This window comes from Dromiciops gliroides, chromosome 6 (genome assembly GCF_019393635.1).
Source record: "Dromiciops gliroides isolate mDroGli1 chromosome 6, mDroGli1.pri, whole genome shotgun sequence".
NCBI classification, from domain to species: domain Eukaryota; kingdom Metazoa; phylum Chordata; class Mammalia; order Microbiotheria; family Microbiotheriidae; genus Dromiciops; species Dromiciops gliroides.
In genome coordinates this window covers 279,422,457-279,448,963 of record NC_057866.1, presented here as the reverse complement: position 1 = coordinate 279,448,963, position 26,507 = coordinate 279,422,457, and the positions used below count along the sequence as shown (strand labels likewise).

Sequence of the window (26,507 nt, the reverse complement as noted above, 5' to 3'; positions counted from 1 at the left end):
TTTTCTTAGCATTGAGAGTAATCATGTGAGCTTTCAGACTATCTACCCACTACAACCCTTTCCTCAGACCCCATGATCAGCCCATTCTCTCTTGTGTTCATGCATTTCCATATTGATTTCTCCTATTGCTGAGGTTACTTAGTGTTCCTCCCTGGATAAACAGGGCAGCCCATTCACACCGACCACATACAATCCCTATTGTCCTCTAATTCTCTCTTTTAGCTCTTTGGTCATTGTAGTTTTCCATGCCTCACAGCCATGAATGAATGTTGGTAGAATAGTAATATGAAAAAGATGGGCCACTTGTAGCCAGTTTAGGCTCACTGAATGAATGAGTGAGTGAATGGATGGATGGATGCATGGATGGATGAAAAACAAAATGAATGAATAAGTGGATGGATGGATGAGTAAGTGAATGAAAAAAGCATTTGTTAAATAATTCCTGTTTCAGGCACTTCACTGAGTATTTTAATGAGGAAAAAACAACACTTATAGAAGAGTCTTGACCAGAAAATGGAGTTTGGGTTTGGGAAATCAGAAGGATGTCAAGTGAAGTCATAAGGGAGAAGGGGGATGACTGACAGATCATTTCCAGGAATGAAGTAGAGAGAGGTGCCTTGGAACATTTTTCCTTTTAGTCCAAGCTTGCTCATTATAATTTTAGAAATTCTAGATTCATTTTTGATTTTTTGTTATTCTTTTTTTCCATTTACACTATTGAAATCAATGTGTTTATCTTTCTTTGGTTCTGCTGACTTCACTTAGCATGAAATCACTCCTGTTTCTCCATGCTTCTCTGGATTCATCATATTTCTAATTTACAACAGCAGATTAATATTCCAAGACATTCTTGTGCTACCAGTTTTCTGTCTGTTCCCTAAGCAATGGAAATCTACTTTCTTTCTAGATCTTTGCTGCTAGTATGACTATTTTGGTGTACATAGAAAGTTTCTTGTTGACAATGCCTTCACTGTTGTGTGTCCTTCACACCAGAACCTCTAGCACAAAGGCTCTGAGTCTTGGGGCTTCCTGGCATTGTTTTTGTTACATCATTTAAAATTGCAATCCAGAATGGATTGAATATATGATGGTGTCATTGATATTGCCCATCTTATGCATAATCAGAGTATTGAAGAGTTAGTGATCTTGTCCAACCTACACGTGAAAGGGTGTTCTGAGTTAAATATGATTATTTTCTTCATCTAATCTGGCTATTTTTGCCACCCTGGCTGCATTCCTAAAGACTCTTTAGTCTTATTAAAATCCATCCTAAGTTATGGTGCTGCAAACTGAACACCAAACACCAGAGGCATTTGGATAAAGACTGAGTACTTTAGCATCCTCATTCCCTTATTCCTTGAAGTGTTGCCCAGTTATATTAAGCCCAATAGCACAATAGCTCTGAGGGACAGCCACATCATACAGCTGACTCCTACCAAGCTTATAATCAGTCCACAAAGAAGACAAACTGTTAGCTAGCCACACTTCACTGATCTCATGCTTTCACGGTGTAAGACTTTAGATTGATCCCTGCTGAATTTTTTCCTATTAGATTTGGCCTAATGCTGCAGCTTGTGAAGACCTTGACTCCATCACCCACAGGATCTAGATGTAAAATTTTCTCTGAAGTTATAATTAGGGAAGGAGGAGACATTCTCAAGTGGTTCTAGGGGTGAAAGCAAAAGAATGTGAGAAAATTAAAATACAGGTATACAGAATAGCAGCTGATTATGTAGGCATATGTTTTCCCAGGGAATTTTGCTTTTAATTTTTCTGTCCAGTGTCAGGAAGTGGGTGATGGGCTCTCAAATAAAGCTTCTGATGGAGTTGCCTATACCTTTTCCCTCAAGATTTAGCATAAAAATGCTATCCTGAATGGGATTGTGAAAGAGGCAGGAAATGAACTTCCAATACACAAAAAGTCCTAGGGGAGAGGGGGAAGAGGGGAGAAGGGGGAGGCCTTGGTTATTCACAGAGCACTGTATAAATGGGTATAAATGGGCATTCTCTAGTAAGCAATATCAGTTCATTAGTATTCCCCAGAGGAGTGCTGTCACTTACAGCCTCAAACTCCAAAGAAGCAAACATATCCTTGTACACATGATAAGAAAGGTCATGGAAATCACAAACTAGAAACTCTGAAATGAATTGTGGCAGTCACAGGTCCTTCTCTGACTTCATCTCACTTTTCACTAATGGGCACTGGAGTTTTATCTTTCCATTTGATGCCTGGAGGGGCCCATATCTGCTATTTCTGCTTCAGCATCCTCCATAGCACACAGCAAAAGGGTGAACACATAGTTTAATGGAAAGGTCTCTGGCCTGGGAGTCTTCTCTGGAACACAAATGAGCTGAGTTAACTTAGAAAAGTCACATGGCCTCTTGGGGGCCTCTGTTTACTCATTTTATTTATTGATTTTTCTTCTTTACCAGACCTTTATTTTTTTTTCCACTTACATTTAAAGACAACATTCACTTATGTAAGATTTTGAGTTTTAACTTTTTCTTCCACCATCACATTTCCCCACCCAAAGCCAGAAAATAATTTGATATAGGTTATAAATTTCAATCATGTTAAACATATTTTCACATTAATCATGTCATAAGGGAAGGATCAGAACAAAAGGGAAAAAAACACAAAAAAGAAGAAACAGGGGGCAGCGAGGCAGTGCAGTGGATAAAGCACCAGCCCTGGATTCAGGAGGACCTGAGTTCAAATCTGGCCTCAGACACTTAACTCCAATCGCTCTGGCCCTCCCCCCCCCAAAAAAAAAGAAGAAAAAGAAAGAAAGAAAAAACAGTAACAAGAAAAAAGCAACAACAAAAGAAAAAATAGTCTGCTTCAATCTGCATTTAAACTCCATAGTTCTTTTTCTGGATTGGGAGAGTATTTTCTACCATGAGTCTTTTGGCATTATCTTGGATCACTGTATTGCTGAGAAGAGCTAAGTTTATCACAGCTCATCATCATACAATGTTATTGATACTGTGTATAGTGTTTTCTTGGTTCTGATAATTTCACTCAGCATCAATTTATGGTGCTTTCCAGAGTGTTCTGAAATCCATCTGTTTATCATTTCTTACAGCATAATAGCATTCCATTACATTCATATACCATAATTTGTTTAGCCATTCCCCAATTGATGGGCATCCGTTAAATTTCCATCTCTTTGCTACCACAAAAAGAGCAGATATAAATATTTTTGTACATGTGGATCCTTTTCCTTTTTTGTGATCTCTTTGGGATAAAGACCTAGTAGTTGTATTGCTGGGCCAAAGGGTATGCACAGTTTTAAAGCCTTTTGGGAATGGTTCCAAATTGCTATCCAGAATGGTTGGATCAGTTCACGATTCCACCAACAATGCATTGGTTTTTCAATTTTCCCACATCTTCAACATTTATAATTTTCTTTTTTTTGTCACATTAGCCAATTGGATCGGTTTGAGGTGGCAACTCAGAGTAGTTTTAATTTGTATTTCTCTAATCAATGGTGATTGAGAACTTTTCTTTTTTCATATGGCTGTAGATAGATAACTTTAATTTCTTCATCTGAAAACTGCCTGTTCATATCCTTTGACCTATTTCCTCATTTTAAAAAGTGGATAATAGAATCATGGCATTGTCAGTCTGGAAGGGACCTTGGATGTTGCAGGATCACAGAGTTAGAACCAGGAGGCACCTCAGAGTTAGCTCTACTAGAGCTTCCTAATTATACAGGTGAGGAAATTGAGGCCCAGAGTGAGAGAGTGATTGACTCATGGTCATCCAGGTAGTAATTGCAGTGGGAACACTTGAACCCAGGTCCTCTGACTCCAGCACCACTATTATTTCCATTTTACCACACTGCCACATAAGACTAGCAGCTAAGGAGTTCATCCATGCTAAAATCCAATACTGACAATGTTCACTTGTAACAGCAGCTATGCTGGGCAATGGAGAAAATCGAAATATTTAGCTAGGTCCACTTCCTACTTTCAAAACATTCCCGGTCATTCCCTGTCACCCACATGCACAAGAGTACACACAGAGGGTGATGGAGAGGCAGAGGGGCATACAAGCTGTACATGTCCTGGAGCACTTCTCCCATGAGCAAAGGATTCTTCTGCCAGGAGCTAGGCATTTTCTGCAATAAGCAACATATTTCAGCAAGGATATTAATCATTAGTACCCTTGTGAAAAAAGGGCAAAAACAAAACCAAAAAAGCCCCACCCTCAACCCTAACCATATTCAAGGTCCTTTTTGTCCCAGTTAAAATTATTCTTGGATATAGGCGCAATTTTCCAACTAAGCTTAACTAGTTCCCATGACCATGGGATAAGGTCCAGATGGATCACCAGCCTCCCACTGTAGCCTGCCCCTACCCCCACACACACACACACTTACACTACTTCAAAAGCTCTTGTTATAACCCAGAATCTAAGGTTTAAAGAGAAGCAACCAGCCACTCCAAAGTGTTTAGTCCTTATCAGTGACCAGGGTCAGCACCACATGAGTTACCTTCAATGGACCCCAGTTCAGTCAATTATCCAACAGGAATCCATGGTGTAAATTTGGCAACAAAAACACCAACACTGGACATGGGAATTTTTTTTCTTTTTTAATTTTTTTAAAAAAATTTTCTTAATAAATGGAGATGAAGAACCCAGAAAAATACAGGCTTCTTTCTCTATAATTCATTTCCTCTTTCTCCAGAGGAATGCAAATATGCCTGGGAAAGAAATTCCTTTTTGTAAGGCAAGGCACCAAAATCCATTAAGTATGTTTCAGGCACTGTGCTAAGCACTAGAGATACAAATACAAGCAAAAAAACCAAAACAAAAACATAATCTTTTCCTTCAAGGAGCTTATATTCTACCAGGTAAAGCAACATACACAAGACAACTGAAAGGGTGGAGTCAGCATGGATGGCTTGCTAAAATGGGGAAACCAGGAAGAGCTCATCAATGGGAGACAAGGGTTTGTCCTGAGCAAAGATGTTCCAAGGTATGGAGATCCAGGAACTATAGAAGGTGTCAGGGTAGGATTACTACATCTGAGGCATAGAGGTGAAACCCCCAATGTCAGAGGCACATCTGGGAAGGGAACAAAGTTTGACTAACCTGGATCTTCCTTCAAAATAGAGGCCTCAGAAGGAGCTCAACAATGGGAGAAAGAGGCTGTGCTGGCAAATGTATACTCCCAGGGTGAGGAGGCCACAGAGGCAGAGGCAATTTATACATAATCACAGAAATGTGGCAACAAGACTGAAAGATGACATTTTTGGAGCAAAGTAGGGAAGAGGTACCATGGGAAGGCCTTGCTGCACACAGTATATCTCAAATGGTTCTTTGAGGAGAGTTCATTTGGAGATTTAGGGTTTGTCTCTGAATTCCAGTGACATGGAAGACTCTTATTTCCATTCTCTATGTTACTTTGGTCCACTTGTTTTTCTCTACTTACTATGCTATGTTCTCTGGGAGCAGCTAGGTGGTACAGGGGATAGAGCACTGGCCCTGGAGTCAAGAGGACCTGAGTCCAAATCTTATCTCAGATGTGTGTAACCCTGGGCAAGTCACTTAACCCCAATTTCCTTAATTATCCAGGGCCATCTCCAGTCATCCTGATATCTATCTATCTATCTATATAGATCTATATAGAGAGATATAGATATAGATATAGATATAGATATAGATATAGATATAGATATAGATATAGATATAGATATAGATATAGATATAGATATAGATATAGATATAGATATAGATATAGATATCTTGCCACTGGACCTAGATCTGGGCTGTGGAGGAGAGGGTGTGAGGTTGGTGACCTTCCACAGCCTTCCCTCACTTAAATCCAATTCATTGCAAGTCATGACATCATCCCAATGTCATGGTCCTCTTCAAGAAAAAGGACAAACAACAACAATGCTATGTTCCCTATCTTCAGTTAGACTGTTTCCTAGGAGAATAAAAATTGGCTTGTGGGCATCTTACACAGCTCTTGATATAAATAAATAAATATAAATATAAAATGTGAGCAAGATGTATGTGGCAATCACATGACAGGAACAGGCAGAAATCTGCTTATCTTTAGGGGATTCACCCACTGCCAGGTCTCACCAATCCCCTGAGGGCCATAGCTTAGGAAGAGGTTTACCTTATGAAATGACAATGATCAGAAGAAGAGAAATGAGTCTGTGTAAAGCTTGGTGGGAGACCCATTTAAGTGACCTCAGTCCTAGAACACTTAAAAAGGAAATTGGAAGGAAGAGCCAACAAATACAAATCATAATGGATCAGCTGACCAGGACATTTGTGTTTAGTGCTCCTCCCTGGAGACTCAGGCTCCTGGACACCTGCCCCATTATGGATGCTCCCTGCAGGTCCTCACGTCATTTCTCAGACACAGAGGCCTCCAAGAACTTGGCAGAGGTGAACTGCATACATCATCCCCATAGAGGACTCCCTGCTGTCCAACAACACGGCATTATTTCCTAGTCCTATAAACTACAACCCAAATTTGCAAAAAGACTGAAAGAGCTCATGGGCCCTGAGGTCTGTGGCAGGCTTCACCACCTTTAGGATAATGTTTCCCAAAGTCCTGGTGAGTGGGGAAGACTCTTCCTATATACCTCATCATCCACGGGGATATCTGAGCTGCCCCACCCCTGGTGTCACCTGCTCTGCTTCTGACATGGTGTCACTTGCCAGCTTCATCATAAGCTTTATCCTCATTAATTTGCCCTTAACCCTGGCCTACCCTAGGGGATCACTCCACCTTCCTGGAATACACACGTGCTAGATCCCACACCTGTACAGGTCTGCTACAGACCTGACAAATGTCTTCCCAGGCTCTTCATGGCCAGCCACCCGCAGACCTGTTTCCCAGCACTTTATCGTCATAGGACAGCCATCTGCTAACCACTTCTACCTAGGCCCACCAACCTCCACTCAGCCCCCCTGTATAAGAGAAGTGCTCAGAGTTCGGACATCCAGCACCTTCTCCTTGGTTCTGTCCTCCCCCCTTCCCACTGTAGGACCCTGGGGCAGCTGAAGAGCCTTAAGCAGAGATGCATACCCTGCAGGGAGTGCTAAAGTGACCCCTCCTCTACCCCTCCTGAAGTTGAAAGCTTCTATCCAAGATTTGGCTTGGGGCTTGTTCCTTGCTGAGTGTTGAGGGACTGCACCTTAAGGATAACTCCCAATGTCCTTAGCAAGGCCTACGCGATTGAGATGTGTCCTCACAGGAGATCAGGGATGGGATGGGATAGGGGACGTTTCCCCATCCCCAAAATATCCAAGTCCACATCTCCTTCCCAGCCAGATGTGCCTACCAGCATTGACATCTGACACTGATGTCAATTCTGGGAAATACCTCATGGCTGGCCAGGGCCTGTCACAAGAGCCAATGGCATGAATGATACAGAGTGTGAAGTTGATGATGTCAGAGACATTCTGAAAACACAGGTAAGAAAAGAGATTAGGCTGGATTCCACTGAGCTCCCTGAAGAAGCTGGAGGCTAGACTCTACCCTCTGGAAGTGAAAATGTGGTTTCTATTCCCTGTTCCCCATTTGGTAGATTCAGCTACAGACCCAGCAGAATTCTGAGGATCTGCCATGCCTCAGGGTGTTACACAGACCTCACCCACATAAATCTGTCACTCAGTAAGTATTTATTAAGTGCCTACTGTGTACTAAGTATGGAAGGCTAAAAAATGAGGAAACTTACCCTGCCATTACTATTGAGCAAAGCAACAGGTACAGGAGTGACTAGGGAAGCAGTGGAGAGAGCACTGGACAGGGTGTCAAGAAATCCTGAGGTCAAATGATGCCTCTGACACTTAACAAGATTTAAGACACAAGTTACTTTGCATCAGTTTCTCCATAAGTGAAATAGAGATAGCAATAGTCCTTACTTCACTGGGTTGAGGTAAGGATCAAATTAGGTAATGTAGGTAAAGGGGGAAGCTAGCTGGCTCAGTGGATAAAACACTGGCTCTGGATTCAGGAGGACCTGAGTTCAAATGTGGCCCCAGACACTTGACGCTTACTAGCTGTGTGACCCTGGGCAAGTCACATAACCCTCATTGCCCTGCCCCTACCCCCTCCCCCCCCAAAAAAGATAACATAGGTAAAGTATTTTGGAAAGCTTAAGATACTGTGTAAAGACATGCTAGCTATTATCATTACTACTATTATTAGCATAAGTAATAACATAAGAACTTGGGCTGAACCTGGGCCTTCACTGCTATAAGGAACTCTCAGATGAGGAAATACCTCTACCCAAGTTTATCAGTTCCTTATCTGTAACAGCTGTAGAAAGTAGCCTAGGGGGCAACTAGGTGGCATAGTGGATAAAGCACTGACTCTGGATTCAGGAAGACTTGAGTTCAGATCTGGCCTCAGACACTTGACACTAGTTACGCTGGGCAACTCACTTAACTCTCATTGCCCTGACCCCCCCCCCCCAAAAAAAAAGAAAGAAAGAAAGAAGAGAAAATTCCTAGTCCCCTGAGAGGTGAACTGCCTCATCAGAGAAGGTCCAGGGAAGGACTTGTACCCAGGTCTTCTGGCTCTTCTTCTGTTCTCTAACCACTATACCCCACTGTCTCTCATTAAAAAAAATAAATAAATGTAAGATCATTTGGGGGCTATGACATTGTAGCTGGACAGACCAGCTATTGAAGTTCCTGTGTTTTTTTTTCCTTTCTTTTTGATGGGGTAATGAGGGTTAACTGACTTGCCCAGGGTCACACAGGTAGTAAGTGTCAAGTTTCTGAGGTCAGATTTGAACTCGGGTCCTCCTGAATCCAGGGCAGGTGCTTTATCTGCTATGCCACCTAACCGCCCCTGAAGTTGCTGTGTTTTCAACAGAAAAAAAACAGTATGTTTTGTCCTAAAGGTTCAGCTTTCTTCATCTCTTATCTACTTGGAGATAGGTTGTTGGTGATTCAGAGCATGCATGAAATTCTGTGTGTTGTCTTCGGGCAATTGGAGACAACACTGGCCCTATAGAAGCCAAAGGGGATGGAGACAGTGAAAATGCTGTCCTGTGTTGCTCAGCTGAAGGAACTAAAGATGTATAGCCTGGAAAAGAGCAGCATCAGAGAAGCAAGAAATACCTGAAGGACTGTCACATGGAGGAGGGCTTTGCTTGTTTTACTGGGCCACAGAGGGAAGCTGGGGTAGGAAGCCATAAAGGGAAGGTGGATGTCAGAGGAATTTCCTTTCTGTCAAAGGAATTTCCTTTCCATCCCAGCATGCAATGGGCAGCCATGTGAGGCAGAGGGCTTAAACTCACTGAGAGTCCCCAAGAAGAAACCAGAAGAACTGATGTCAATTGCTTTTTTGGAAATTGCTGACCTGCTACCAGGTGGAGCCTTAGATCCCTTCCTTCTCCTGGAGTCTGGGGTTCTGTGAGAGTTTGCTGAGTGATGGAGGCACTGAATGGCAACTCCACTAGTTCCCAACAGATGTTGGTGATTGCCTTCCTTTATGGAATGGCACCAAGAACATGGGCTACATGGGTAAATGACAAAATTTTTGGACAGTGCCCCATGCCCAGCACACAGAAGGCACCAACTAAGTGCTCGCCCCATTCCCTCCCCTTGCTTTCCCATCCCTCTTTGTCCTAATGACTTTGATAGGCTCTTTTGAGGTTCACCATGATAACAGATGCAAATGTGTGCAATACAGGAGGATGTCTAGCAAATGTTTTGTACAAGGGAGAGCCCTATATGACTGTCTCTTATTTGCAACTCCAAGTAGACAGTAAAGTCTTGGAGGACAGGGCATGCTTTGTCCTTCTCTTGTCTCTCAATCCCTAGGCTGAAAAGAGTTTCTGGCAAATAGCAACACTCTTCTAGGTCTCTGATAGATTGACTTCTGAGGCTCCTGCCAGGTCTTTCAAGTCCTTCCTCCAGCCTTTCCCATCTTCCTGTGTATCCAGGACAAGGAGTTATACATTGTTAGCCAATGCAGAACTTCCCAGTACTACACTAGTTTGTGGGTGTATTGCAAGTAGCCAGGGAGGTTAATAGGTAGTGTTGGACCTGGGTTCTGGAAGCCTTGAAGTCAAAACCAGCCTCAGACACTTACTACCTGTGTGACCCTGGGCAAGTCATTTAACATCTATTTGCCTCAGTTTCCTCAGCTGTTAAACTGGGGTAAGATAATAGCACCTATCTTCCCAAATTGTTCTGAAAACCAAAAGGGAACATGTAGTAAGCCCTTTGCCAAATGTAAAGTGCCATATGCATCGATTGCTAGTTGTTTGTTATCATCATCATCGTCATTGTTTTTAAAGGCCAGGATAGGCCTCAGATGCTGGCCTGTAATCTCTGGGTGGGTTCTTGTCTATTTTGTTTTAAATGGGCTCATCTTAAATCATCCATGCAAAATCTCCTTTGCAAAACATAATTTCAAGTCTCATCTCAGCCAGGTACTGGCAGGCAATGCTCACAATTATTCAGTCTGATTTTCTTCAAGCTTTAAGATAAGGAATTTGTAATTATGGGATAGACATTGTCATTAGCTTTCAGGCTTTGAAGATTAAATATAAAAGCATAGATACATAACTGGAGCGGCTGATAAAAAAAAAAAAAAGGGAAAAGAAAAAAAAAACCAGCCACCACCAGCTCAGCTATCTTCCGTGAGGACCAAGCAACCATCTCCTAGCAACAGGGATATTGTGGGCCTTCTGCGAATGATGCTGAGAAGAAAATGTCCTTGGACGTCAATGTCTACTTGACAAATAATTCTCAACAACGTGTTTTCCCTGCAGTCCTTGTTTTTAACCCTTAGATTGGCTTTTACTGGGTTGCTTGGAAAAGAAGCTAAGCTCATACCCTTTCATACACCTATTTGCTTCTTATTTCTAAGCATTACAAAGCTCTTATTTTTCCTCATTTACCACCAAGGAAAATGACTCTGTGCTTTGAATGTGATCAGCTTCACAGAGAGGAAATTGTCCAGCCTGAGATGAAAGGATTAGATTGGAAAGCTAATTGGTATCTACCTTTCTTTTTTAATTTAATATTTTGTTTTTATAAATTACATGTTAAAAGGATTTTATCATTTTTTTCTCAAATTTTGAATTCCAAATTATCTACCTTCCACCCCTCCTCCCTTCATCCAAAAGATAAGCAATTTGCCATAGGTTATACATGTGCAATCATGGGAAGCTAGTTTGTAGCTGGCAGGATCTAGACAAATCATTTCTTATATCACAGCATGCTTCATCATCTGTAACTTGCCTTCTCTTCATTATAATGCAATCTCCTTGAGGGGAGAGATTACCTTTGTTTTGTTTTTGTATCCCCAGAATTTAGCATCCCTAGCACCTGGTAAGCACTCAAGAAATGCCCCATTGAGATTTATCAACCTCAGAACATTGCAGTGATGATTAAATGAAAATCGAGAAAGCCATAAGAAAGTTAAGCTTTTGTAGAATTATCAGCTTTTGCTTAGAGTAGTTCACATTGTCAGGGACTTTGGGAAATCCAACCTTGTGTAGTCCTTTCCTTTTTTTCCCCAGGGAGAGAAAAGTGAGGTGCCCAAGGTCCCTCGACTAGGAAGCAGCAGATACAGAAACCAGGTCTCCTAACTCCACATCTGGCTGTCATCACACTGATGGTGTCAGTCCTGGACTATCTCCATGGCATGAATAATTATTGAATTAGGAAACATCAAACCACTGATCTTGGATGTCAGTCTACTTCCTTATGGCCCCACTCACTGGGTAACTGTCCTGACCTCTCCATGGCCACCACTGCCCTAGCTGTATTGCCTCACCTTTTATGATTCTATTACAATGCTCCCAGAGTGAAAGAATCATCTGACTTTTGTCTTCATAAGCTTATCTCTTAGCCAAGGCTTGGTACATAGCTAGTATGAAATAAATATTTTCATTCTTTCATTTATTTTTTTTCTCTTGAGTTTCTCTAATTCTATACCCCTCTAGCCATCTTCCCCTTACCTATATTCATCCTCCACCAACCACAGCCAGTGGTTGAGTTTTTTTGTTATAACCTCTTTCACCAATGAAATGGATACTTTAGTCAATATTCTCTAAGCACCTCCTGGCTTTAGAGGCAAACTGTTCACAGTTATTTCTGGGTATTAAAAGGCACCTATCCAATGAAACCAGGGAGACCTGGCATTTTTTTTTTTTACCATTTCATAAATATTTGAAAGAGCCATATAGACCAGCTCTACCATTGATTCCCAGAAAGATATGAGATGACTCACTCCCCTCAGCTTTGAAGATGTATGGAGGAATGTCAAAGAGCACCATCACTGTGTTGTTCATTACAAAAGCCAAAGTATTACTTCATTTGAATGTTAAGACTTCCAACTACAGATTCAGTTTGGAAATTTGGACTGTTCACTGCAAAGTCAACCCCTCCTCCACTGTTGTTATTTGCTCACAAGTAGATTATGGCTGTGAATAGCACTGTATTGAGTATTGACAAATGGCTAGTGAAGTGCCCGGCCAGCAAATGTCAATGATCCACAATGCTGCAGAACTATATCCCCATGGGATCAAATATTTCATTGATGCATATAAGTAAATGAGCAGAGTCAGGAATGAAATGAAGTATGTTACTAGATGATGGAAAAATGCAAAAAATTAGGTTTTCTGCATTTCATATCAAAATAAAATCACTGAAAGAAGCAGAACAGAAAAGGTAACCATTTCTAGCAGGTGCCACAGTGGATGAAGCACTGAATCTGGAGGAAGGAAGCTCTGAGTTCAATTCTGGCTTTAGTCACCTAATAGCTATGTGATAATGGGCAAGTCACTTCATTTCTGTTTGCTTCAGTTTCCTCATCTGTAAAATGGGGATAATCTATCTACCAGAATTTTTGTGAGGAACAAATGAAATACCACATTCAAAATGTTTTGTAAAACTTAAAGTACTAAGCAAATGTCAGCTATTATTTCTCCACTGCGCCACCAAACAGACCAGTCAGTTCAAAACCAAACTCTTAGCTCATTCAAATGAATAGATTCACCTTTTTACATGTATAAAAGACCCTTGAATTAACCAGGACAATAAGCCCACCCCAAAACATAAGATGACAGCCCTTCCATGTCTTTATGAGTTGGGGTGAGAAAGCTTCATCACTGATGAACAAACTTCTGATTATCAGGAGACAGCAATAATACCAAAAGATATCAATATCCATAAACAGCTATTCCTAAGTACATTTGTTTGTACTCATCTTGTAGTTTTGTTCATTCAATTCACCAAACATGATTTACAAGCATGAGAAAACAGCAAAGACAAGGAAGGCACTCTTTTAGGCACTGGTTATGTTAAAGCAAAACTCGAAACAGTCAATTCTGCTGGTGGGAGTGGGACAGAGGTAGAGGATGCTGGGGTGGAGCTAATATACACAGCAATCATACAATACAGGGGAAAGTGAGGAGGGAGTTAGCATGAACAACCCTATAGATCAGGGAAGACTTCATGGAGTTTTCTTGGTAGAGGTACTGAAGGGGTTTGCCATTTCTTTCTTTGCCTCATCTTGCATATGAAGAAATTGAGGCAAACAGGGTCACACAGCTAGGATCTGTCTGAGGCCAGATTTGAACTCAGGAAGATAGGTCTCTTGACTTCAGGCCCAGCAGTCTATGCACTGAGCCACCTGGCTGCCCATCTGCAAAATGAGAGAAGACTAAATGACCCATTAGGATCCTTCCAGTTCTAGAATTATATGATGTCAAGGTCCCATCAAGTTGAAAATATTTTGAGTACATTTGGAAACACACTTTATTTCTGTTGTCCAAGGTCCTGACTACTTAAATGTGGAAACTTTTTTAATGGAGGCCTGTTCAATGGGGGCTGAATATTTCTGACTACAGGTTTCTGATGGCAACTATTCACTTCACCTGAGCTAACCTGTGTGGAGCGCTTTGTAAAGCTAAAAGCACTATCTAAACATTTTTTTAATTTAAATTTTTTCTCAATTACATATAAAGATTTTTTTTCAGTTCCAAAATTTTCTCCCGCCCTCCCTTCCCTATCCCCCCCAGAGGCCAGCAAGGAATTTGATATAGGTTATACATGACTATCATGTTAAACATATTTCTATATTAATCAGAACAAAAAAAACACAAGAAAGAATAAACAAGAACAATAACAAAAAAGCAACAACAAAAGTGAAAATAGTCTGCTTCAGTCTGCATTCAGACTACATAGTTCTTTTTCTGAATGTGGAGAGCATTTTCCACCATAAGTCTTTCTGCATTGTCTTAGATCATTGCATTGCTGAGAAGAGCCAAGTCCATCACAGTTGATCATCACAAAATGTTGTTCTCTTGGTTCTGCTCATTTAACTCAACATCAATTCATGTAAGTCTTTCCAGGTTTTTCTGAGATCCATCTGCTTATCATTTTTTATAGCATAATAGTATTCCATTGTATTCATATGCTGCAACTTGTTTAGCCATTCCCCAATTGATGGGTATCCCCTCAATTTCCAATTCTTTGCTACCACAAAGTAGCTATGAATCTTTTTGTACATGTGGGCCTTTACCTCTTTTTTATCTCTTTGGGATATAGACCTACTAGTGGTATTGCTGGGTTAAAGGGTATGCATAGTTTTATAGCCTTTTGGACATGGTTCCAAACTGGTCTCCAGAATGGTTGGATCATTTCACAGCTCCACCAGCAGTGCATTACACTATCTAAATATCTATTTATCATCATTATCCTTTTCCTCCTTTGCCCTTGGTTGCTCTCAACTATGACAGCCAATGTTTTTGTCATTAAAAGATATCCTAAGTTAAAGCATTATTTTGTTTTATTGGGTTTTTACCTTGTATTTTTTTTTAATGGAAAAAAATTTCTAAGGATGAGTAAATCACTAGGTTAACTAGATGGAGCTCATGAGTACCTCAGTGGTCCCACACTCAAGCCCATAAACCCATGTTTATGGCCAATTGCTGAATCCAAAATTCAACATGTGAAGTGCTTAATAATGCATGGAAGGGAAAGGAAAGGAACTGGAAGAAAATATGTATGTATGAATGCCTCCTGTGTGCCAGGCACTGTGTTAAGCACTTTGCAAATAGTATCTCACTTTGTTTTGCATGACTGCAACATGTATAACTTATATTGAATTTCTTGATTTCTTAGGGGTGGGGATGGAGGGAGGAAGAGAATTTGGAGCACAAAGTTTTAAAAAATCAGTGTGAAAATTGAAAAGAAGAACAAATAGTATCTCACTTGATCTTTACTTAGGCCTGATCTAGACTATGAAACAAAGACAAAAGAGCTACAGTTCCCACTGTGATGCTCTATGGGGAAGAAAGCAAGGAGGCTGAGCAGAATGAGCTCGGAGCTCCTTCCTCAACCTGACATTCCAGAATTCTGAGAGAAGGCTGACAACTAGTAGCTTGACATTATCTCTGTCAAACATGAGAAACCATTGCTTTCGTTCTGCACTGTCATGGGCACATCTGTAGGCATGGTGGGAGAAACACTGCTCAGACTTGTGTCTGAAAAGCTCAGCCACTTGAGTGTAATGTGCAAGATCACAATCTACCACCCAGTCTGCTGACATCCACCCTACTGACAGCATTCCCAGGTCCAAAAGAAAATTAGCTAGCTTCAATCACCTTTGGGTGACTGGCTGAGAGCTTCAGAATAATCTTTGTGAAATCATCAAAAGAGATTCAATGTAACAGTCAGGAGGGAGGAGGCGGGGGCGGTGGCGGCTGCGGAGGCAGCGGCGGCTGCGGCAGTGGCGTCGGCGACGGCATCAGCAGCGGCAGCGGCGGTGGCGGCAGCAGCAGCGGAGGCTTCCTGGAATTGAGGCAGTGACCAAGGAGACGGTGGTGGTGGTGGCAGCAGCGGCAGCAGCAGCGGCGGCAGCAGAGGCAGCAGCAGCGGCGGCAGCGGCGGCGGCAGCGGCGGCGGCAGCAGCAGCAGCGGCGGCAGTCCCGGCGGCGGCGGCGGCAGTACCGGCGGCGGCGGCAGTCCCGGTGGCGGCGGCGGCGGCGGCGGCGGCAGCGGCAGCGGTAGAGGTGGTGGTGGTGGAAGCGGCGGCGGCGGCAGCAGCGGCAGTGGCGCAGGCGGTGGCGGCGGCAGCAGCAGCAGCAGAGGTAGTGGCGGCGTTAGCGGGGGCGGCGGCGGCAGCAGCAGCAGCGGCTTCCCGGGATTGAGGCAGTGGCCGAGGAGGAGGGGGCGGCGGCGGCTTCCCGGGATTGAGGCAGTGACGGAGGAGGTGGTGGCGGTGGCAGCAGTAGCAGCAACAGCGGTGGCAGCGGGGGCCACAGAGGCGGCTTCCCAGGACTGAGACAGTGACTGAGGAGACAGCGGCGGACCGGAGCGGCCCGGTCCCTGCCCCTTGCTTGTAGGCTGTGGTGGGGCCCGTGTGGGGCCTGCCCGGCTCCCGCCCCCTGCGGCGTCCCCACCGGCTCCTCCTCCTCCCCAGGGCGGGGGGCTACGCAGGAGGCCCGGCCCGGCCTGAGCTCAGGCCGCTTCTGCTGCCGCAGCCGCAACCACCCCCCTCCCCTGCAGCCCCCACCTCTGCCACCACGGAGGAGGAACAGCAACAGCAGCAGCAGCAGCCGCCCTTGCAGCAGCAGCAGCAGCCTCCGCAGCAGCCCCCACCGTCCATGGGCGGCCTAGCTACCGGCATGGACATGGAGCCAGGGCTGCCGGTTGAGGTGCGCGGCTCCAGCGGGGCCTTCTACAAGGGGTTTGTGAAGGATGTCCACGAGGACTCAGTCACCATCTTCTTTGAAAACAACTGGCAGGGTGAGAGGCAGATTCCCTTTGGGGATGTTAGGCTACCACCCCCCGCTGACTACAGCAAGGAGATCACAGAAGGGGATGAGGTGGAGGTTTATTCCCGAGCCAACGAGCAGGAGCCTTGTGGTTGGTGGCTGGCAAAGGTTCGGATGATGAAGGGAGATTTCTATGTCATAGAGTATGCAGCTTGTGATGCCACCCACAATGAGATTGTGACCCTGGAGCGGCTCCGACCTGTCAATCCCAGTCCTCTGGCTACCAGAGGCAGTTTTTTCAAGGTTACCATGGCTGTTCCTGAGGATCTGAGAGAAGCCTGCTCCAATGAGGATGTTCATAAAGAGTTCAAGAAGGCTTTAGGAGCCAACTGCATCTTCCTAAACATCACTAACAGTGAGATCTTTATTCTGTCAACCACAGAAACTCCTGTGAAAAGGGCATCCCTGCTAGGTGACATGCACTTCCGGAGCCTCCGCACCAAACTACTGCTCATGTCCCGCAATGAAGAGGCCACCAAGCATCTAGAGACAACCAAGCAGCTAGCAGCAGCATTCCAGGAAGAATTTACAGTACGGGAGGACCTAATGGGACTAGCAATTGGGACTCATGGTGCCAATATCCAGCAGGCCCGAAAAGTGCCTGGGGTGATAGCCATTGAACTGGGACAGGAGACTTGTACCTTTCGTATCTATGGGGAGACCCCTGAGGCATGCAGGCAGGCCCGAGGCTACCTTGAGTTCTCTGAAGACTCTGTTCAAGTGCCCAGGAACCTGGTTGGCAAAGTGATTGGGAAGAATGGGAAGGTGATTCAGGAGATTGTAGATAAATCTGGTGTGGTAAGAGTTAGAGTGGAGGGTGATAATGACAAGAGAAATCCCAGGGAAGAGGGAATGGTTCCTTTCATATTTGTTGGCACCCTGGAGAATATCAGCAATGCTCAGGCTCTGCTGGAATATCACCTCTCTTACTTGCAGGAAGTAGAACAGCTTAGACTAGAAAGGCTACAGATTGATGAACAGCTTCGACAGATTGGACTGGGCTTCCGTGCTCCTGGAAGTGGGCGAGGGAGCAGTGGTGGTGATAAGACTGGCTATGCTACGGATGAAAGCTCTTCTTCTTCCCTCCATGCCACCAGAACCTATGGGGGTCGTGGCCGTGGTCGGAAGACAGGAAGTTCTGGCTATGGCCCTGGTTCAGATCTGTCCACTGCTTCTGAAACTGAGTCTGAGAAACGAGAAGAGACTGACAGGTCTGGACATAATGACCAAGATGCCTCTGGCCGGGGTGAAGAGGGTCGTAGGAGGCCAATGGGGGGTCGAGGTCGAGGGTCCAGTCTTACACCCCGACTTCCCACGAAGTACAGCACATCTTCTACCAGCTCTGTGCTGAAGGATCCTGAGAATAAGCCCCACAGCCTACTGGACATATCAGAACCAGAGCCTCCAGTTGACTCTGAGCCTGGAGAGCCTCCCCAAGCTAGTGCCCGGCGCCGCCGTTCCCGCAGGCGCCGCACAGACGAGGACCGGACCGTCATAGATGGAGGACTGGAGTCTGATGGGCCTAACCTGCCTGAAAATGGCCTGGAGGAGGAATCAAAACCCCAACGACGCAACCGAAGCCGTAGAGGACGTAACCGTGGTAACCGGGCAGATGGCTCCACCAGCAGAGCCGGGCAGCCAGTGACAGTGGCTGATTACATCTCCCGAGCAGAATCTCAAAGCCGACAGAGGCAGCCTCCTGAGCCCACTCGTGTTCCTTCTGAAGACTCCCTCTCAGCACCAAGGGGTGTCAGCACTCTTCCTAGGGGCCCCTCGGAAAGTGGGGAGCCCTCTGCCTCCTTGGAACTGGGCAACTTGGTGAATGGGGTCTCGTAAAAGTCCCTCCACCCCTTCCTGTCCCTCTCCCCCTCCCCATCTTGCTTGCTACCCAACGAGCCCTTCCTGACCCACATCACAGCTGCTCTTGTCTAAGGGGGGAGGGAACAGTGGCTACACTGTGGGTTCTTCCCCACCCCCCAGGGGCTTGGGGTGGGGTGGGGTGCTTTTTACAGGGTTACCCTTCCCTTTTCTTCCTCTGTCTACCTTACCCCATGCCTCCCCCCATCAGACTGGATGTGCCTTTTATCCTCTAATGCCCCAATCTTTCCCTGGCCCCCTAATTCTCTCCCTGGCCTGTTTGTGGGTAGGGTCCTCCTGTACCCACCCAAATTTGATGGTTTTGGGGGGTTCCCTTGGCACCCCTTCCTCTCATCCTATCCCCTCCCCTCTCTGGGCCTCATCACTATGAAAAATGGGGGTGGTGTCATTGGGTGGGAATCATGGGGAGGGGGGTTTGAAGTAGGGGTAGGGACCTATTAAGGGTCTCTGGAGGTGGGAGGTAGGGGGACAGACTTTGTCTGGCTAAGTACAGTATTTAAAAAGAGAATAAAAAGATCCAAATGGCAAAAAAAAATTGTCATGAGTGCTTATAAATTTTGCGATCTCAAAAAGGAACCTGGTACATTGGGCAACAGGTAGGAAAGGCACAATGGGAGAGGGTACTGGTCATGAGTTCTGATCCCACTTTAGGTACTTTACTAGGTGTGTAATGCTGGGAAAGTTGTTGAATCTTTCTTGCTCTCTGTCAGTTTGTGCAGTGAGAGGATTTAGTTGTTGACGTCTAATGACCCTTCCAGATCTAAATCAATGATCATATGACACTAGGTGTCTGGTACCTCCCACATAAATGTTTATTGAAACAAGCAGAGAATCTCTAATCCAAGCCTAGTTCTTCCCTCTCACTTGATATAGTTCTAAAACATGTCCCCTAATATTATTGACTAAATGATTTCAGGTAACTCATCTTTAATGCCATGTTCCTGTTTTCTCCTGCTCTAGGCATAACTTAGCCATATATTCCAGCTCAAACCAAAACAATAATTATTGGTACAACATACCCAATATTATAGTAGCCTAATTTTTTAAAATAGATTTTCTGATAGATTTTGTTTTTATATTGCCCACATTTACCTCTTTGTCCTTGCTCCACCCCTCCCACCCCCCAGGGGGAAAAATCATCCCTATAATAAGATTTTTTAATAGTCACAAAAGAGGGGGGGAGGATCAGCAAAAGCAGTCAACATAAAGAAAACAATTGGAGATTATATGTGGAATTCTACACCTGTAGACACCCACCTCTGCAAAGGAGCAAAAGGTTTCTTTCAAATTCCTCATTTGGGACCAAATTTGTATTGTTGAAATATTCAGTGTTGATTATTTAGTGATTGCTCTTTCCACTGACATTGTGTTCTCACTGTGTATTCTATTTCCTTGGCTCTGCTGACCACTTTCCATCAAGTCATAGAAGCCTATCCATGCTTCTCTGTATTCATAGTGTTGATCATTTCTTAAAGCACAGTAAGATTTAATTATATTCATTTACCACAATTAAGTCAATAAATCATTTAATCTTACTAGAAGATGTCCAGAGGTAGGGACTAGGAACTCCCTGACTGTCCATTCTACTTTTGGACAGCTCTCATTGCTAGGAAGTTTCCCTTACATTGATTGTTAGGCTATATCTTTGTAATTTCCACTGGTGGATTCTAGTTCTTTCCTCTGAGCCAAGGAGATGTTAACTTCTGATTTCACTTATACATGACAAGTCTTTAAATATTCAAAGACAGCTCTTAAAGACCTTCCCATCAAGACTTGTCTTCTGTAGCTAAATCTTCAACTTATCACCTCATGCTACAGCTAGCCTTCTATCACCAAGGCTACCAGCTCCTGACTTCACTCCAAGGTATAGTTTCCCTTCTATAAATACAACCCCAAACCATCAAAAGTAAGTGAAATATTTTCTTACTGGACAAGAATACCCTAGGATAGTCATCACTACAACCCTGGACATTAGGTGGAGATACAGACTAGAGCTCAGGAGAGAGACTAATTATGGATACACAGATCTAGGAATTGTCTGTGGAGAGATGGTAATTAAAGAAATGAAAGCTTATAAGATAAATCATAAAGAAAGAAAAGAAAAGCAGTATCAGGACATTTTTTAGGGAAATGACTGCCTAAGCATAATTCTACCATCTCCTTATTGTGAAATCCATTTTGCAACACTTTCTATTGATGTCTCTGAAATTGCATATACTTTGGATCTTGAGAAGTCATGTAGCATGCATGACTCTGAGAAGGGATCCACAGACCTCTTCAGACATCCAAAGGGGCCAATCCCACCCACCTGCCCAAAGGTTATGAAGCCCTATCCTAGATGAACAAGATTTTTTACAAATTAGACTTATCTAAAACAGTAGTTATTTCTCCTGGATTTGTGTCATCTGTGATAATAACCTGGTCATATATTTTTTTTATCCTAGGCATTAAAAACAAGTCATAGGGCAAGGCTGGCTCCCAAGGGTGCTTCACTAGAGACTGCTTTCAAAGTCATCCTAAACCCAAGAAGGCCATTCAACCAATGCAAAAGCCACTAACTACTGACATTTAATCTATACTTCTCCATAAACTTCATAACAGCATAAATAAGACTATGACAAATGTCTTCCTAGTATCCAAGCACACTGGATGTCTAGTGTACCCCTAGATATGTGAGTAGCCTAGCATGCCTTCTGCTTGGTGAAGGCCTGATGTGGCTCTTTTTATTACCAAATCTTTTTAATAAATCACTCACAACCTCTTTAATAACATATTTTCTGCTTTTTTTTTTTTTGGCTGGTAATCGATAATAAGCTCACTGGGCTACAATTTACAGAATCTATCTTCCTTTTTAAAATGTGGGCCTTTGCTTTTTAACAAGTGCACAAGATATCCTCCATTATGCCAAGAACTTTCAAAGGTTGCTGACTGTGGCTTGGCCCTCAATGCTGCCAGTCCTTTCTATACCTAAGAGGGGCCCACCCTGGCCTGGTTCCTGGAATGCATCAAATGCTCTCAGTGATTCCATTCCTATCTCTATACTTCCCTTGGATTTCAGCTTCCAGTTAACTCCCAGAGCTAGTTAGGCTTACTCCATGTGCCTTCTCCCAGCCAAAGCCCATTTTTCTTGAAAGAGCAAGCAGAAGGAGCATTAAGGCCAGAGGAGCCCTATGAACCCACATCTTCCTTGGAGCAGCATCTAATGCTTTCCTTAATCCTCCTCCTCTCCCCAATATAGTAAACAGACTGCACTTGGGCCATGCCCTGGGCTCATCAATGTGGCTAAAGTACTTCAGCAAATACTGCCTAGAGCATCAGGCCCAGGGTACTTAATAGATCTGAAATATCTTTGGTTTGGGCAACCCTCTTCACAGGTCACAAGGCTTCTATAATGGAGGTGACTGCTTTCTGCAATCAGTTTGTATTGAAATGTTCTCTCACCCGGCCCATCAGCCTGGCTACAAGCCCCTCTGGCCTGAACAGGCTGCTCCTCAGACAAGAAGCAGACATGACACCTTCTCTGGAAACTGCCCTAATTTCATACATCAGTCAGAACTGGAAGTTACTGGCACAGCCTCTGGATTCAGTAGAACGAGGCTAGTATTGTCCACCAGGATAATATAAAGCTGCCCTAGCAATTTGTATATGCTGATTTTTGTTATTTACACACATACACACACACACACACATTTTTTATGTTCTCTCTCTGATACTCTTGGTTATGAATAATATGTAAAAAAAGAGGAAAGAAAGAATGACAAAAAGTCAAACTTATGGGTGACCCAAGTTAAGTCAAGAGTTGTGCTGTGGGTGTAAAAAAAGTGTCATAAAAGGTAACATCAACCTTCTAGATTTAGAGCCACAAGAAACTTTAAAGTGGGATTAAGAGCTAATCCTGGGGCAGCTAAATGGTGCAGTGGATTAAGCACCAGTCCTGGAGTCAGGAGGAGCTGAATTCAAATCCAGCCTCAGACACTTGACACTTATTATCTGTGTGACCCTGGGCAAGTCACCTAACCCCAACTGCCTCACACATACATACACACACACACACACACACACACACACACAGCTAATCATGTGCCCCCAAGCAAGTTAGGCTGTTTCCTTCAAAAGTATTGAAATATGCTACACTTGACTGGCTTAGGGTGTGGCATTTTGACACTGTTATTTCCTTGTTTCCTGAGTCAAAAACAGCTGCCTGAGCTCCCTCAGGAATTCCCAGTGCTTGGTTAGTGGATGACAAAAAGCAGAAGCAGGGGAGCTTCATTCAGCTGAATTAAGGTCCCTGAGATATTAGTGGTCATCCTTGTCAGATATCCTTCTCCTATTATGGCTAAGTAAATCTTCTAGGTGGGCAGGAGAGCACAAGGCTTGGGATCATGTAGACTTTTCATCCTGATTTAAAATCCAGCCTCAAACACTAGCTGTATGAGCCTGGACAATTCCCTTATAACTCCTGTTTGCCTCAGTTCCTCATCCATAAAATGTGTTGGAAAAAGAAATGAAAAACCACTCCTGCATCTCTGCTATGAAAACCCTAAATGGAGTCATGGAGAGTCAGACATGATGGAAAAATGAATTCAAAACAACAAATCTCCTTTTGTCAACCATTGGATATTGTAAAAGTGACTGACTTTAGAAGAGATTATAACAAAAGCTGGGTAATATTGTAACTCATAAATATGGTCAAACAAAGCATAAATCAGACATTGCTTTGATCTGAAAATGTAAGTCTCATTCTGCTGCTGCAGTTCACCTCTCTGCTGAGAGCTGGAGTATAAATCATCGCAAGTTTTTTCAGGTTGGAATTGATCACTGAATTGATCAGCATTCTTATGGTTTTCAAATCTATTTTTTTTGTATATTACTATACTCTTTTTTGTGAATTGTTCTACCAGTTCTAATCATTTGATTCTGTGTTCATGCAAACTTCCACAGGTTTCTCTAAATCCATCTTTATTTATATCTCATAGCAAAACAATACTATACATATATGTATACAAACATAGACACGTGTGTGTGGGTATCAGAGGGTTTCTCCCACAACCTTTATTTGTGGAGGGTACCCAGGCCAGTCAAATCTTTATTTCCCATGAAGCTGCATTCCATGGGATTTCATCATGACTTCATACTGAATACCTTCTTCCTGCCCCACCTTCTTCATTTTTCTACTTCCTTTTGTATTTTGTTTCCTCTTTAAATTGTAAGCTCCTTGTGGGCAGAAAGTATCTTTTTTCCTTTCTCTGTAAACCCAGTATTTAGCACAGTATTTGGCACAGTAGAAACACTTCTTAAATATGTATCTGATAACTTTACTTTTTCTATGTCTTCAGGATATGTGTTATATGTTAAAAGGTAAATATAGTTTAGTGACTTTGTCAGGTCTTATTCCAAATTGCTTTTCATAATTATTGGGCCAATGCAAAGCTCCACCAAGAGTTCATTGATGTACCTGCCCTCTGATACCTTTCTGCCCACAACACACAAACACAGAATTTGTCACTTTCCTTGTTTGTCATCTTTCTCAGTTTGACTTTTGTAAGCTCAAACCTCACAGTTTTTAAAATTTATTTCTGTTACAATTGATAAGACATTTTTCTCCATGTGGTTGTAGACAGACTGTATTCCTTGTTCTATAAACTGCCTATTCATATAATTTGCCCAATTATCTATTGGTAAATTGCTCTTATTCTCAAATATTTGTATCAGTTGCTTAGATATCTTAAACATCAGACCTTTATCAGAGACATTGTCCTCAAAGATTCCACCTCCCTTCTCCCTCCACCACACCCCAGGCAACACATTTCTTTCTCATTGTAACTTCATTGATGTATGTTATGAGAGTGAGCTCTACAGCTATAGGACAAATTAGCCAACAGTCCTTGATGAACTATAGGGCAGAAATAACATCAATTTCAACATTGATATCATCCTTCCTCTTGCCCCGATTTGCTATGGTCTACAAACAAAGCACCTAAGTAAATAAGCAAGACTCCCTGTGCAAGTCAATGAAAAGACTCAGTATAATTCTCCATTTATTTTCACTTATCACCTTTCTACTGATTAAAAGCCAACCACCCATTTTATTAATAGGATTGTTCAGGAATATTTATTCATACCTATATTATTGGATTTTGTGGGTTTTTTTGTTTGTTTTGGTGGGGAATGAGGGTTAAGTGACTTGCCCAGGGTCACACAGCTAGTAAGTGTCAAGTGTCTTAGGTCGGATTTGAACTCAGGTCCTTCTGAATCCAGGGCCAGTGCTTTATCTACTGTGCCACCTAGCTGCCCCCATACCTAATTATTATAGCTGAGATTGTATTCATTATTCATTCCCATCAAATGGCAGGCCACTATTTGGTTAAACATCTTAGTTTAAAATAAAACAAAAACAAAACTAAAAACAGATTCATTGCACTTCCTTTTTATTCCAGCCAGAGCAACTTGATTTTGAGGAAGACTGGGAAACCTAAGGGCACATGTCAAAAGAGGCACAGCATTATACTGAAGGAAAACAAAGGGTCAATTTATTATTATCTACTCCCATAGCATGGTTCCAAGAATATTCAATAGATATTTATGTTCTAATAGTTAAAAGGTAGATGGGGGGGGAGAGTGAGAGAGAGAAAGAAAGAGAAACATTGTGTTACTCCAGATTATCTCTTTTCCATGCAGATAGATGAAGAAGAGACACACCAAACATGATTATTGGGGGAAGGGTTGCATTGCAATTTGTTTTTGTTTCCTAGCCTAATGACTTTCGTATCCATCTGAATCTTAGAGCAGGAAGGTCAACTTGGACCCAAACATACATTCTCTCTGCAACATTCTTGAAAAAACAATCAAGCTTCTGCCAAAATGCCTCCACTAATATGGAAAATATTACTCCTCTAGGGTAACCCATTTCACTGTTGGACAGCTCCAGCTCCAACAGTCAGGAAGTTTGTTTTGTTTTGTTTTTTCTTAGCAGAAAATGAAAGCAGGTCATTCTATAACTTCCCTATGTTTTTTTAAGTTCTACCCTCTGAGGAGAGGAAGAGTAAATCTATACTCTTCACCATATGGCAGCTCCTTGAATATTTGATAATAATGACCCTGAGGCCTTGAACCTTCACAGCTCTGGGCAAAAGCTTAGTTCCTTCAGCTAATACTCAGACACTACAGTTTCTGGTCTACTCATTATCCTTGTTTCTCTCCTCTGGGAAATACTACAGCTCATCAATAACCTTTCAAGATGAGGTTTCCACTTGTTTTTCTTAATTTGTTTTTTGGGGGTCTTTGTTTTCTTTCACAACATGATGAATACGAAAATATATTTTTCCATGACTACACAAATATAACCTATGTTGAATTGCTGGCCTTCTTAATAAGGGTGATTGGGAGGAGGGAGGGAGCGAATTTGGTACTCAAAGTTTTAAAAAACCAAATATTTAAAGTTGTTTGTACATGTAATTGGGGAAAATAAAATACTAAATAAATTCAGAAAGTTAATAAAAAGAGGTTCTGAGAATTCAATAGAATACTTCTGATGTGCTCTGAGCAGGATAGAGTATAAGACAATTTTAATGTCTTTTGTTCAGAATGCTATGAGGCTCTTGCACTGTATTTTTTGAGGACCTGCCATGTCATATTGTAAACTCAATTGGAGCTCAGAAGCTAGTACTGCTGTTGCTATGAATATGACAATCACCATCACTATTAATAAGAATAACTAGCATTTTTTTCCATTTAGCTATCAAGTTTATTTTCCTGTCATCCCTTTCTTTTTTAAATTTCCTTTTTAATTTCTGGAATAAGAGAAGAATTTATATAACATCGTATGATAAAAAGATGATTGTTCAGGA

At 42.8% G+C, this 26,507-nt stretch overlaps 2 protein-coding genes across 8 annotated transcripts in view; one reads left to right on the top strand and one right to left on the bottom strand.

The window, feature by feature from the left end:
- Positions 1 to 26,507, bottom strand: part of SGCZ (sarcoglycan zeta) — a 623,247-nt gene that overhangs the window by 430,276 nt on the left and 166,464 nt on the right. The window lies entirely within an intron of this gene.
- Positions 16,039 to 19,144, top strand: LOC122731120 (fragile X mental retardation syndrome-related protein 2-like). Its single transcript, XM_043970995.1, has one exon. It carries the CDS (start codon positions 16,612 to 16,614, stop codon positions 18,616 to 18,618), a length of 2,007 nt encoding a protein of 668 aa, XP_043826930.1. The 5' UTR covers positions 16,039 to 16,611; the 3' UTR covers positions 18,619 to 19,144.

Coding starts and splice junctions, on each gene's coding strand:
- LOC122731120 (XM_043970995.1), top strand. CDS start 16,612: ATGGGCGGCCTAGCTACCGGCATGGACATGGAGCCAGGGCTGCCGGTT.